The following is a 14,238-nucleotide window of genomic DNA, read 5'->3' on the forward strand; positions in this document are numbered from 1 at the left end:
AACGTCACTCTCCCAAGTTGGGCCGCCCTCTCAGCGCTCAATCTAGGCCAGCGTTGGAAGAATTGAATTCCGGATAGCGTGCTTTGCTGGGATTATCAGGGTACCGCGCAACGATAAATGGCCAGGGGCAAAAACGGGGTGTAATGTATCTCATGCCGCCGTTATCGTGGTAAGGTACGGATACTACGCAAAGACTCAAGGGTAAGATGGGATGCAGGGATCCAAGAACATTTGCCGGTAGGCAGTGTTGCAGCGCTCTGCACATAAGTTAAAAAGACGAATCGAGAACCCCCCCGGACCGCGAGACGGCCGACAGAAAGAGAAAAACCAATGCTTCGTTGTGAGACGACGGCCATCCTGAATGCGGTGTGGGGTCTGCCGCGGACAGGGCCCATCCAGCGTGTCACGCTGCTGGAGGCAGGGTCGAGTGGTCAAAGTGGCTGGCGGGATCGGTGCTAATTACGGGGGGTCCCACTTAGGTAAGACCTGTCTCGAAAACAATGGCGCCCTCCCCTTCAGGGCTGACAAGCTGCGACATCCAACTGCCCTCCAAGCCGAACGAACCCGCCACCTCACGTAGCGTGCCCGCTAGGTAGTACCCACCCGCGAATCAAGGCCACGACCACCATACACCTCAACGAGAGGCCGGAAACTATCTCGCCTCATAAGCCGCGCTCTTGCGACAAGCCCTCCCGTCTTTGCCTTGCCACCCGCGCTACCGCCGACTCGGCGCCTCTCTCCCACCGACAGAAACGAGACAATTGGACCCTCCCGGAGCTGCCCACGTCGCCGTCCGTGCTGTCCATGCTCGGGAAATGATCATTCGACCCCACAATGGCTGACCGAGCAGCGGGGCGGGAGAGGCCGCCGCAGTCACCGCAGAGAATCAAGGTCGTGCGGTCGCAGAAGATAGTCCAGACGACGTCGCCCACAGACGCACGCCCACCGCCTTCGGAGGTCTACGACGCCGCTGAAGCGCAGGACACCACGCCCCCGATACCACGCTCCCACACCCCCGGCCACCTCTCGTCCAGGAGCCAGGACCGCCGCCACAAGCCCGCCGACATCTCCATCCGTCAGCGCTCGCAGTCGTCATCGGCCACAATCGCCGCCTCTTCGGCATCACCCGCGATCCCACCCTCCCTCCCTGTCTCGGCTTCCTTCTCCGTCCCGACCTCCAAGACGCCGACACCCACCTCAGCCGTCAGGCAAGCGAGCATTGCCGAAAATGGGGATTCATCGGCCGGCAGCAGCAAGGAAACAAATGGAGGGAATAATGCGTCTACGGCGCGGCGGCCGCCGGCGCTGCGCTCGACGTCGGCCATCGCAAGCCGTCCGGGGGCGGGGCCGGCCACCGGACCGAACGCCCTAGTTGCCCGCATGGGCACGGGTCGCGGCGCCCCGGCGCGCGGGGCCGAGGTATACACGGCGTTCCCGCCATTGGCCGACCCCAAGACGGCCCCCGACGTGCCCGCCGCGCCGTCGTCGGGCATGTACTGGAGCAAGGCGCCCGTGTCCGGGGCGCCGCACACGGCGCTGCGGGCGCACACGACGACGCTGGTGGGGTCCAACGTGTACGTCTTTGGGGGTTGCGACTCGCGCGCCTGCTTCAACGAGCTCTACGTGCTCGACGCCGACGCCTTCTACTGGTCGACGCCGCACGTCGTCGGCGACGTGCCCGTCCCGCTGCGCGCCATGACGTGCACGGCTGTGGGCAAGAAGCTAGTCATCTTTGGCGGCGGCGACGGTCCCGCCTACTACAACGACGTCTACGTGCTCGACACGGTCAACTTCCGCTGGTCGCGGCCGCGGATACTCGGGGACAAGGTGCCGTCCAAGCGGCGGGCCCACACGGCGTGCCTGTACAAGAACGGCATCTACGTGTTTGGCGGCGGCGACGGCGTGCGGGCGCTCAACGACATCTGGCGCCTCGACGTCAGCGACGTCAACAAGATGTCGTGGAAGCTGATATCGGCACCGTCTCCGTCGGGCGACGGGAGGTCGCCCGTCACCGGCAAGGACGTCCGGCCAAAAGCGCGGGGCTACCACACGGCCAACATGGTCGGCGGCAAGCTGATCATCTACGGAGGCTCCGACGGCGGGGAGTGCTTCAACGACGTGTGGGTGTACGACGTCGAGACGCACGTCTGGAAGGCCGTCCACATCCCCATCACGTACCGGCGGCTGTCGCATACGGCCACCATCGTCGGATCCTACCTCTTCGTCATAGGGGGCCACGACGGCAGCGAATACTCCAACGATGTCTTGCTGCTCAACCTAGTCACCATGTCGTGGGACAAGCGCAAGGTGTATGGACTGCCCCCGAGCGGTAGGGGATACCACGGCGCCATCCTGCACGATAGCCGATTGTTGGTGATTGGCGGTTTCGACGGGAGCGAGGTGTTTGGAGACGTGTGGCTTTTGGAGTTGGCGGTGCACGCCTACTATTCACAGATCAGCCATTTCACTATTGAAGTCTAGATCCGCGTTTCTGGACTTTTGCAACGCATGGTCTCGGGAATGTTCCAACAAAGCTTTATTAGAGGGGCCCAGATAAGTACGTTTGGTGTGTTGGGTGGCGACGGTGGGGGAGGGGGAGGGCAGGCGGCATTGGGACTAGCGAGATTCGGCGTCGTGGGGTTATGGAAAAGGCGATCAGGTCCCAGGGGAAAAGGATAGGATTGGATGCCAACGAGGCTTTTTCCCCATATCCGATGTATGCATCTACGTTTAGGTCAACTATGATTCATGATATTTTATAACAACATTGGCCATCGGTCTCTCGGTTTCCTTTCGCCTTCCCGGGTATCAAATGTGTTCAGGAATTAGACCACACCTCATATCCCAAAGAGTAGTGCTCATCAGATGCAACTCGCCAAAAAGGGCGTATTAATCATACAGGTGCGGGAAAAGATGTCAGGCGACAGGCGCCAGGCGCCAAACTGTACACTCTTGCTAGAAACCTATCCGCTTGTCAAGCCAATCCAACGCCATCCAATGCAGAGAGGAGAGATTATTTCACATGGGGTGTCGCAAGAAGCTTGGGTGATGGTGGCATCCCCGTCCTGGGACGCTCATGGTCCAGCCGGGAATTAGGAAGTAGGGGCCTTGCTGTCTGCATCAGCTTTGACTCGTTCCGCGCGCACTTTCTTCTGCTCCTCCATTCTCCTCTCCTCGGCGGCGACCATTTCTGAGAAGCCAAAGTCAGTACCGGCTCCCTTCATCACACTTGTATCAAGAAAAAAAAGGGACAGCCTTACGTTTCCAGAGGTCCTGGCCCTCATAATCCTCCTTGTGGACCTTCTTCTCAATCATGTGCTGGTGCGTTGGGTCGTCGGGATCAACGACCATGACCGTCTCCCACCGGCCCTTGCCGGACTTGGCATCGGCCGTCTCGAGCGCGGCAGTTGCGATCAAAACGGCAAGCGTCAGGCCTTGGGCGTAGACACGCGCTTGTACGATCTTCTGGCTGGTGCTCAGGTACTTGTTCCGGCCTACCATGGCCAGCGCGATGCCCATGGCTGCAATCCAGCTGGCGAAGACGATGCTGTAGCGGTTCTCGCGGCCCCAGTCCATAAGGCGTTGCTTCTCCGTCTTCTGGGCGCGGCGCGACTCCTCAGCGGCGCGGTGCGCGGCGTCGAGGTAGTTGTTCATGGGGTCGTGTGATCGCTGATAGTTGATGCTGTACCGCTCGGCAACGACAATGGCGCCAAAGGTGCCGGCAGACGTGACGAGGAATGACCGGAACGGGAGTGTCAGCGAGCGGACGGCTTGGTACCGCCTCGCCGCGCCGACGACGCCGGCCAGACCGAGTGCGAGGCCGACGCTGCCGCCGAGGAGTCCACCCCGAAGCACCACCCCGTAGTGCTCCCGCTCCTCTTCCTTGCTGATAATCTTCATGTTGGGCAAGCACTGCTGTGGCAGTTGGTTTGCGGAATAAACACCTAAGAGATGCTCGGGGTGCGGTCAATCAGCCCCGCGTTGGCCTTTTTTTTTTTTTTTTTCTTGTTCGTCTGCGACGTTGAATTGGGTGTGGCGCGAGAAAATTATCGTACAACCGGGAATATGCTTCCCGAAACGGCGAGCAGACAGTGGAGGAAAAAAGTTACGGTGGGGCCAAGATGTGGCTTCTCGAAGTGTTAGAGGCAAAGAGCGAATATGGACGGCGAGGCAGGGCCCCGGGGTCACTGTTAATTTATATGATCCAAGGTTGAGAGGCGTAGCGCCTAGAAATGCGTCCCTAGGGTACGGTACCGGCCACTTCCTGCGAGCGCAGGTGAGATCATGAAGTTTGCGTTTCAGTTCCGAGGAGATAGGTGATGTCAGTGTGCCTTGTTGGTGTGAGTCGAATCCCGAATGTTCCCCGTGGAATGCCCGCACGGGCCAGGACCCTTTGTTGCGACAAAATTACCTAACTGGACTGGGTGTCAAAGACCGAAATCCTGCCAATGGAAAAGCGGTTTGCAATGTCCACGCCGTTGATGAACATCGCTCCAGCCCCGGGTACTTCCGGGAATCCGTATTCGGCGACCTCGAATTGGAAAGACGCGTGCCTCACACAGACAACCAATTGTCATTTTGGATCATGCGACAAGCATCCTTTAAGAGCTGAAGACCCGCGATTGCCCCGGCCAATCCCGGTCTTCGGTGCTGTGGGTTACATCTACCTACGATGTCTACTTGCGACCTGAATGCCGTTTCTCGTCGCCCTTACTGCGCTTGGTCGACGGGGTGCCGCACGTTGCTAGGTACGCCGAAATTTTGACGGTCTTTAGAAACAGCTGAAGGATGCTTTTGTAACCTTATGACTCGACGGAATTATCCTGCGCGGCCCAGAGTCCGCCGCGTGCGACTTCAAACGGCCTAAACTCTAGATGCATTCCAAGGCTATCGCACGGACAGGTGTATGGGGCCTCATCGCGGCCCAGTTCAAAAGTGCGCAAAGGTAATGCCGCGTGAATTCTGAGAGTTTATCGGAAAACGCTTGATGTCTAGAGGCTTGTGCCAGGGTCGCCGGATTCTATTGCAAACCACGCAAGCTAGGGTTTGCAGGCCCGCTCTACCGGCGCCGTCTTTAGGAAAAACCGAAGACAGCCCGTGCGCAAGCGAGCTGTCTCCCCATCCATCTCAAAAGTCGGCATACCACGCCTTGGCGGAGGGGAGAGACGATCTTTGCAATTATTCGGGGCCATTGCCCGCCTAGCATGGGTTCGAGTACAGAACTGAGGCCGATCAATGCAGGCCGGAGGGGTCGAACCTGGCCGAGCGAAGGTCTTTGTGTTAGCCCGACAAAACGGGCGCCTATTTCAGGCGCTTGTGCCGTCTGTGTTTCTGTAACGAGAAAGGGGCACTGTCGATAAGGCTGCAAGTTGAGTTGCGCATAATGGGAGTGTTATGACGCGCGGGATGCAGCATCGAGATGGCTTGCAGACAGGACGACCAGGGTTATGCGAGATGCTGACGCCATAAAGTGCAATCGGCAAGCTCGCAAGCATGTCGAGGTTGCATTCCCGCAAAAGATCATTGACCCAGTTCTTCCGGTTCTCCTGCAAATCCCCCAAAAGAACCAGACAGAGATCTCATCAGGCTCGATATACGCGTGCCGAGGACATGAAATGACAGGCTAGACGGATATCTATCTTAACGACCCCCACGCCCGGATAATCGGACGTCCCTTCTCACTTTGACTGACCAGAAAACTACCTGGAACTCTACCCATATGGTGCTTGCAGCGTCTATAAAGCTGCTGGATCGGCCGAACGATATTTTGTAACCTCTCAAGCAAAGCTCCGGCTTGACACGTGTAAAAGAGATTCTGACGGTAGCGGACTTACGGAAGTGGCGCACACTATTGACCATTACTAATGGGACGTTTCGTCGGGGTCGCCGCTAGACGGATGGCGCATTCCAAACATTCTCAAACAGCGGGGTGCCATCAGCGCGGCGACTAGTGTAGGACTCCTGTCCACCGTCCATACAGACGCAATCATCATTCATCGATATTCGCGTCTTGCACCACCTTTCAAGAGAGCTGACAAGGGTTAGTCCGGGTCGTATCCCCAGGTAACGAAGAGACATGATGTAGTACGACGCAATAGATAAGTGAGCGATGAACCTCGACCGGCTCCTGAGTTTCTCTCAGAGAGAAATGAGGGTTTGGGTTATGAGTCAGTCACGCTCTCGCGGTGGCGAACCACTCATTTTCAACGCCCGTGGTCGAACCTGGAAGGGTGCTGTACGTACCTGTCTGCCGCCGATACTGTGTACAGTACATACCCAGCGAGCGGGTGCGCGAGATGGAGTGTGACACTAAGGTACTGCACGTTCGATGCGAGCGTCTTTATTTTAATAATCAGAATGGTTGGCGGTTTCGCCTTGAGATATACAAGCGGTGAGGACAACCACTGATCACCTTGTCCTTCTCATACTACCTCACATTGACGGTCGATACATGTACACAGTGCAGAGCTTGCTATGAATCAACACAACGCCAACACATGTCCCAGTGGATCCCTTGTCGCTTCTCGAGAGACAAGCCAAGCCATCCCGGACATCTGGAACGGGGCCGGCAGACAGGGGCGGTCGGCAAAAAGACATGTGCCTTACCAGAGTATTATCGGAGCTGGCGGCATACTCTGCTTGCTCTCTGCACCGAGCTACCGAAAAAGAAAGGGGACGAGTCGGACACGAACATCTTTTCGTCCCGAGCTGGTTGGGAAGAATCCAATCTATGTACTGTACAAATAATATGTGGTGCAGCTTGTCCAGGTGGGCGAGGCTAAGCTAAAGCGCGAGCCGGACGGGGAGCTACCTTGGTGGTCTCGGGCGATCGCCCGTGCCTGTTGTCATCAGTCGCTGTTGGCCGCAGCAAATCGTCAGAGAGGTTGCCTGCTTTATATCTCCCACTACTTTCTGCCCACCCCCGTATTAAGGCGTCTCAGCACATTGCGTACTCGTCGCCCGTTGTGCTTCCGGCCCAAGTTCACCTCGAGCGCAACCGTTTCCATCGCGAACATCTCGGCCTCGGCCCGTCGGCGTCTTGGCTTTGGACACCTCCAAATAACACCTGGCAGACACAGCGGGCGTCATCCGTCTCGTGAGCACCCAGCCCCCTGGCGGTTTTTGTTTACATCTCTGATACACCCAACAACCTTCCTCCCGACTGCTCCCGCCACTTATACCTGACCTCGGCATCCCTAGCGCTGCTGTGGTCGAACCTTCTGAGCGGATCTGACCACTGCTGGGTAGGTACGTGAAAGCGCCTGATCCTAGCATCCTCCACCGAGCCTGGCTTGCAATGCACCGCGCTCCAACCAACCCAGCCAAGCCAGAAGACTTGACTGCCACAGCGGCGGAGCAACAATAGAAGGCCGAGCCTTTTTTCCCCCCCAAAGCTGGGCAACACGGAATTTCCCTGGTCTTTATTTTATTTTATTTATTTTCATTTTCATTTTCCCTCCCTCCTTTCTTTTTGAGCTCGGCCGTGGTTACTGGGGGTACCCGTAGCTTGCGCGTGGCTTCGATTCGATTGGGCTCTCTGGTTTTGTTCTCTGCCCCCCCCCCGGGTCCGCATCCCCGTCGTTACCGTCCTGCCCACTTGGCAGGAGGCCAGGGTTCCATCCCGCATCCGAGGCTAGGCAGCGCTATCCACATTGGTCCTCCCCGTCGTTGCCATGCGGCGCTCCTGGAACTGGTTTAATTCAAAGGCAAGCCCCGAGCCTGCGGAGCCCGCTGGGCCCCATCGAAATAATAACTGTAACCACCACCGCACACGGCCTTTGGCCTCTGACAGTGATTCGCCCTCTTCGCTCAACCACTCGTCGTCGCGCTCGCCGTCACCGACCCCTCAGCCGCCGACTCCCAGCGAGCCTGCCTTTGGCCACTTGAGCGTTCCAGGGTCTGCTGCCGCCGCCAAGCCGATTGCCATTGCTGCAGCACCGGCGCGACATATTTCTGCCTCCGTTTCGCAACGTCTCGATCATATCGGCTTTGCCCACGACGCCGCCCTCGCCGGTTCCAGCGACGTACACTGCGTCGCCCGCCCCGCCCCGATCTCCCCTTTTGACTTCGAGACGACGACTGGCCCCGGCATCGACACCGACATGACGACCGGTCCCAACTTCGACTCGGCCGCCGGCCGCAGTCGCCAGGACTCGTTTGTCAGCGCAAAGCCCATCTCCATGTCCAACCCGAATCGCGAGCACGCCAACCGCGGCCGGCGCGAGAGCCTTGCGGGCAGCATGATGGGCGGCATGAGCTGGGGAGGCATTTCGGTCGGGAGTTTCATCCGGGAAGAGTGAGTCCCATTGATCCACTACCCGCCCTGCTTTGTCTCGGCCCGGGCCGGGCTACGATTCCACCGCGGCGCCTCGGCCGGGGCTGCCGTCGCCGCGTCCGCTGGCTTCCCCGCCTACTACCGTTCTTTCCGGAGCTGGAGCTAATCTATCGCTTCAGCATGATGATGACGGGCACATCGCCATATGTAAACCACCAATCCGGGTCGTACCACTCGTCTTCGTACATTCCTAGGCTGGAAGCAAGCTTCATGCGCGACTTTGTATGCTGCGATCGGACGTGGCCGACGCTCCACGATCTTTTGCAGCACTACGAGGAAAACCACCACGCCACGGCGGCGCCTGGCGCCTCGAGGGACACTTTCGGTGCGAATCAAGGCAACTCACGTGGTCCTACAAGCCGGGCCACGTCGGCCGCGCCGTCGGCTGGGAGGGCACAACAAGCTTCACAGCCGATGCATGGCTTTCCTCAGCAGCGGCAGGTTGGCGCCGGCATGGGCATGGGTGGGATCGGGCAGATGATGCGACAGCAACAGCATCAACAAGCGGGACCTTCCCAGAAGTCCAGCGCCCTATCGCACATCAACGACGAAATGGACGCCGTTGGTGACATGGAGCTGGACGAGACGGTTGGACCGATGGATATGGACGACAGTCAGCGCACCATCCAGCAGACGCGCCAGCTTTTCGGCCAACAACAGCGGCCGCAGCTACATCTAAACAGCTCCGTGCTCCCGCATCAAGCCCTCCGCACCTCGCAGCCCCCGACACCCGCTGCCGCTAGCTTCGGATTCCAGAACAACCCGACTGTGTCTTCCGTCAACACGCCAACTCTAACAACGCAGCAAGGGATGCCGCAGAGGGGCCAGCAATTTGCGCAGGATGGCGACGGCGACGAGGATGATGAGCTCCCCGGCATGCCCATGAAGATGAGCCTCGGCAACATGAACTTGGGCGGCTCGCAACTCGGAGCGCTAGGTTTCGGCGCGCTGGGCACGATTGACGATCCTGCCAAGCGGTTATACAGCCCGGGAGGGACCACCCAGATGACTAGCCAACAGCGGGCTCTGGACCAGCAGCTGCAGATGCAGCAGCAATTGCAGCAGCACCTGCAATCCATGAATCTCGACTTGAGCCAGTTCCCGGCAGGCACCGATCCGTCAATTCTTCTGCAGCAGATGACAGCGCTGATAATGCCACCAGCCGAAGAACACAAGCCCTTCAGGTGTCCTGTCATTGGTTGTGAGAAGGCTTACAAGAACCAGAATGGTCTGAAGTAGGTCTCCTTCCGCATGATGCCCGACGCTCACGTTCTAACTAACTGCTTTATCCAGGTACCACAAAACCCATGGACATTCGACCCAGCAATTGCATGAAAACGGGGATGGCACCTTCTCCATCGTCAATCCAGAGACTAGCACCCCGTACCCTGGGACGTTAGGCATGGAGAAGGAGAAGCCCTTCAAGTGCGATGTCTGCGGAAAGCGGTATAAGAACCTGAATGGCCTCAAATACGTAAGCTCATGCAGTTAGGTACCCTGCGCGGGGATAAAATGCTGACAACCGAATGTAGCATAAGCAACACTCGCCGATGTGTGATCCGGATCTGAGAGCTCAGCATCAGACTCTCCTCTCGACAATGATGCAGAATCCAGCCACGTTCCTTGCTCTCCAACAAGGGCTGCCCAACATCAACGAGGATCAGTAGTGGCCCGAGAACTCGGTCACTCGGAACTTTCGAGCAGCCCTCTTTTGAGAATCCAGCAAAGCCCGACAACCCTACTCAAATGGGCTCGGGATCTGCATTTCGGCATATAGCTCGGCGTTTGCTTCAACGAATTTGAGTCTTGTTGCATTTCCTGGCGGGCGGGCGGCGTCGCTGGACATAGTCGTCAAGAGCGAGATACCCCAAACATAGAGTACGGATTCGAACCGGTATACCCCTCTTCAGTTTGACATTGGTTCCTGCGGCCCGGCGCAAGACAAGCACACGAAAGGAAGAAAAGGGAACCCAAAAGGGAAAAAAAAAAGAAAAGAAAAGAAAAAGAGAGAAAAAAAAAAAAAAAAAAAAAAACAGAAAGGAAAGTAACGAAAAGAGAGGCATAAAATAAGGATTTGGGAATGTCTAGCAGTGCTGTGTGGTCCATATTGGAGTCACCGTCTTGGATTGACCTGCCTGTTTCAAACCTCTCAATCTCCCATCTCATTTCACTCTCTCTCTCACGGCGGAAAACGATCGTTTCCATCCCAAATCTCCACTCAACAACGAGCTGACGATAGAGAAAAGATTCACACTGGCTAGAGGAAGACGAAGACATGACACTAGAATGCAGAAAACAGCAATGGATGGGGTGTGGACCGATGGGAGAGGATTGGATTTCTTGCAGGGCTTAGAAGGATCACAACCGGCCATGAGGGGTGGAACGCACTGGACTCTACATTCCTTCTTTTATTTCTTTCACCGGTACCGATTTTCTAATCATTAATAGCCATTTGCCGGCAAATGCCTGCGGCGCTGGCTTTCTGGTAGGACTTGACTGTCCGGCTAGGCGGACGGCCCTGAGGCAGGAGGATCTGGTAGTGGGGAAGCGCTGCCTACATGAGCGTCTAGTTGCATATTCATCCTGTCTCTGTTGCTGTCGTTGTTTGGCAAGTGTTTTGGCAACGGGCAATTTGGTTTCTATGCTCTTCCATTTTTTTTTTTTTTTTTATTTTCTTTTTTCTTTACCTCCCCCCTTGGTTTAGCTCAAACAGTCTGTTTCGATTTGTAAGATCAATGTTTGGTTGACGAACACGGGAACAACCTGAACTGAAAATGAGGAGGGGGAAAAGGTGAAAAGCGTGGCCAAGGAGTTGTTGGCAATCTCCGGAGCTTGGGTTCAACGGCGCACAACGGCAGAGTAGGAAAAGCACATCAAGCTTCATAGATCCGTGGCAATCTTTCGAGACCGTCATTTGCTGTATTGGTGTGCCATTCGTCAATTCGTCAACCGGATTGTCGATTCCAGCGAGTACTTTAGAAAAAGGGTCCGCTCCATTGCAAAGCTAACGCATGTATGCAGTAATTCCTAAGTACCTTTAGTCGTCTCTCGCGAAAAGCACATACCCCATTGCCCAGACGCCTCGCAATGCTCTGTACTTATTTTCATAACACAATCCCGTCCTCATAGTCAAGAGCATAAGAAAGAAACACCTCGCCGCCCAGTTTCATAAAGGATCTAAAATGACCTTGTGCCGCAGTGGAAAAAAAAAAAAAAAAACACCTTCCGTCTGCTGATCCAATCCCAGGCAAAGTCTCTATCTCTCTCCCCGGAAGCAAGAATGCCAGCCCGCTGACCACCCTATACCGTCGTCCGGACGCCAAACTATGACATCTCCATACCGTCGTCGTCATCGACGTCGACCTCGCTCTCGAGCATCTGGGTCTGGTTGCTGCTGACGCTCTCCTTGCGGCGCGAGGCGGCTGAGGCGCCGTCGCCGAAACGCCCGTCGATGCCGCCCACCATCATGTCGAGCTCATCGCCGCCGACCACGCGGCCCTCCATGTCGATCTCCTGCGAGAGCTCGACCAGCGCCGTGCGCGGCAGCCGCTGGAAGCCGGCCGTGCGCACGACGCGGCCCCAGTGCGTCATGCAGAAGCTCGCCGCCCGCTTGCGCAGCCACTCCTCGCTGGCCAGGCCCGCGCAGTACCAGATGATGCAGGCGTGGTCCACGTCGAGCTCCTTGCTCAGCCGGTTGACGCACAGGAGGCGCAGATGCGGGATGTTGTAAATGTTGGACATGACGAGCAGGCCGGCCACGTCCGAGAGGTCAGCCATGGCGTTCTCGGCGTCATCGTCGGCCGGGTCGATCCGGTCCGTGTAGAGGTAGTACAGGAAGGCCTTGACGACGCTGTAGGGTTCCGGGATGTGCATCTTCTTGGTGTGGAACTCGGCCATTTGGCTCGACCACAGCCGCGCGAAATGCGGCCAGCGAGCTTGGAGGATGAGCCGGTGGACGTGGATTGGGGGTGAGGTCGGGGCGTCCGGAGCCAGCCAAGTCTGATTGCCATCGCTCGACTCGGGAACATGGATGAGGGCTGAGCCCATGATTTCCTCGTCGTCATAATCGCGCGATAGAGCAGTAACGATAAAGTCGGTACCGCTTCCAGTCTCTGGAGGCTGGTTGAAGAGCTTGGCCAAGTCAGCCCCCAGCCCTTTCGACGGTTGCTCCGCGTGGCGGGTTCGTGAAGAGGGGCGGATCATGTCCGTTCGCGGCTCGGGTGCCAGGTGGTTCCCCAAGAAGCCATATCGGCGCAGGTCGATCTCCATGATGTCGGAGAGATATTCCTCGAGGCCATTAGCACCGAGTTCAATCGCTCCAGCCTCAGTGGGACAGCCCAGCAACCAGGCCTTTGTGCCGTCTTCATTCATGGTGCAGTAATGCCAGCGGTACCCCGACTTGAAGATTTCACGCCCCTCGGCGAGCTTCTGCCACCTCAGTGTCGCCAGATCTAGTGCGGAGAGCGAACACTCCCTGGACGTAATGGTCGCCGCTGGCGTCACGAAGTCCAGCAGGGTTCCGGATGAGTAGACATGGAAATGGATGCCCTGCATCTGGGACGGGACGTTGGTGCCGCTTACGAACTTGAGCGCAGAGATGGCGCCCGGCGCAGGGGGAGCATATGACTTTAGGTGGAAAGACGGCGGGTTAACTTGGGGCGTCCTCGAGTTGGCGGCATAACCAGAGGACCCGACAACAGAAGACTGGCCAGCTTGGTAAGGCGGCCGAGGCGACGTCGCACTCCTCACCAACCCAGAGCGGTCGATGGAGCCAATCTGCGGCGGCGACTCAAATGCCGGGCTTCCCTTGAGGTCCAACCACCACAGGTCGCTAACCTTGTCCATGTCTTCACTCAAGCCTCCAAACACCCAAACCCTATCGCCCCAGATGTATGCCGAATGGTCGAATCGCCCGACGAAGCGCCATGCCCTCGACCAAGTAAACGTCTTCAAATCCAGGTAGCAAATATCGTCCAGGACGTAGTTGTCGTGACCTGTGATGCCGCCTACGATGAAGAGCTTGTCTTCGTGGAGGACGGCTGCATGCCGAGCGCGGCCTTTTGGAATTGGTCCAGACACCTGGGGCTGCGTCCAGTGCGCCGTCTTAAGGTCGAAGATGATGAGGTCGGCGAGGTAGGTCCGGTGTTCGTTCTCGCCGCCAAAAACTAAAAGCTTATCTCCCTTGTACAGGGTCGCCGTGTGGCCTGAGCGGGGCAGTCAGCTAAGAGTGGCAGACAAATGTGGAAGGAGGGGAGGTTTTTACCCATCCGGACGCCAGGGATATCTCCATAATTATCGACGAGACTCCATTGATGGCTGACCAGATCCAGGCGCAGGACATGGTTGTAGACCTCATCGGTGTACTGGTCAAAGCCGCCAAAGGCGTAGATCTGGTTGTTACCGCAGTATGTCACCGAGGCATTGACGAGGCAGGCGGGTCGCTGGCCGAGCGTGCGCGTCACTTTAGGCCGGTAGCCGTCCATGGGGGCGCGGTTCTTGAGAGGTGAATTTGGCATAATGTAGGTGTTGCTGGAGGACCCGGCCGAGGCAGGCGTCAGGGTCGATGCGAACGAGGGAACGGAAGCCTGCGGCGTAAGGCCGTCGGCAGCGGCCTGGCCGGGACCGCCAAATATAGAGTTGCCAGCGATAAGAGCTGTGGAAGTCGAAGGGTGTTGCGCCATGGCTGGTAAACGCTCGCTCTCGGGCAAGATGGGCTAGGCAGACATCCGGATCGGCTCGCAATGAAACTCGTCAATTTGCCAGCCGAGCCGAAGAAGGACAAGGCTGTGGTGTTGCACGCCACTTGCCACAGGTCAAAATGCTCGATCCTCGACAGGGGATCGTGAGACGTTGTGTAGTAGCGCATGCGTTAGGCGTTGCTAAACCTTTTACGGAATGGTTGG

The 14,238-nt window shown here is 57.4% G+C and overlaps 4 protein-coding genes across 4 annotated transcripts; 2 read left to right on the forward strand and 2 right to left on the reverse strand.

Moving 5' to 3' along the window:
• Nucleotides 1-834: 834 nt before the first annotated feature.
• Nucleotides 835-2,481, forward strand: MFIFM68171_00509 (Conjugation with cellular fusion protein; the record flags this gene model as incomplete). The annotated part of the gene is made up of 1 exon (XM_071055931.1): nucleotides 835-2,481. One exon carries the CDS (start codon nucleotides 835-837, stop codon nucleotides 2,479-2,481), a length of 1,647 nt encoding a protein of 548 aa, XP_070912032.1.
• Nucleotides 2,482-3,092: 611 nt separating this feature from the next.
• On the reverse strand, nucleotides 3,093-3,900 carry RCF2 (Replication factor C, subunit RFC4; the record flags this gene model as incomplete). Its single annotated transcript, XM_071055932.1, has 2 exons — nucleotides 3,093-3,190; nucleotides 3,261-3,900. 2 exons carry the CDS (start codon nucleotides 3,898-3,900, stop codon nucleotides 3,093-3,095), a joined length of 738 nt encoding a protein of 245 aa, XP_070912033.1.
• A 3,773-nt stretch (nucleotides 3,901-7,673) lies between these two features.
• Nucleotides 7,674-10,002, forward strand: SFP1 (Transcriptional regulator of ribosomal bioproteinsis proteins; the record flags this gene model as incomplete). The annotated part of the gene is made up of 4 exons (XM_071055933.1): nucleotides 7,674-8,296; nucleotides 8,455-9,570; nucleotides 9,629-9,809; nucleotides 9,868-10,002. The coding sequence occupies 4 exons, from the start codon at nucleotides 7,674-7,676 to the stop codon at nucleotides 10,000-10,002; spliced, it is 2,055 nt and encodes a 684-aa protein (XP_070912034.1).
• Nucleotides 10,003-11,659: 1,657 nt separating this feature from the next.
• MFIFM68171_00512 (BTB domain-containing protein) lies at nucleotides 11,660-14,016 on the reverse strand (the record flags this gene model as incomplete). The annotated part of the gene is made up of 2 exons (XM_071055934.1): nucleotides 11,660-13,539; nucleotides 13,599-14,016. The coding sequence occupies 2 exons, from the start codon at nucleotides 14,014-14,016 to the stop codon at nucleotides 11,660-11,662; spliced, it is 2,298 nt and encodes a 765-aa protein (XP_070912035.1).
• Nucleotides 14,017-14,238: the final 222 nt, after the last annotated feature.

This window comes from Madurella fahalii, assembly GCF_045866475.1.
Source record: "Madurella fahalii IFM 68171 DNA, scaffold_1, whole genome shotgun sequence".
NCBI lineage: Eukaryota > Fungi > Ascomycota > Sordariomycetes > Sordariales > Madurella > Madurella fahalii.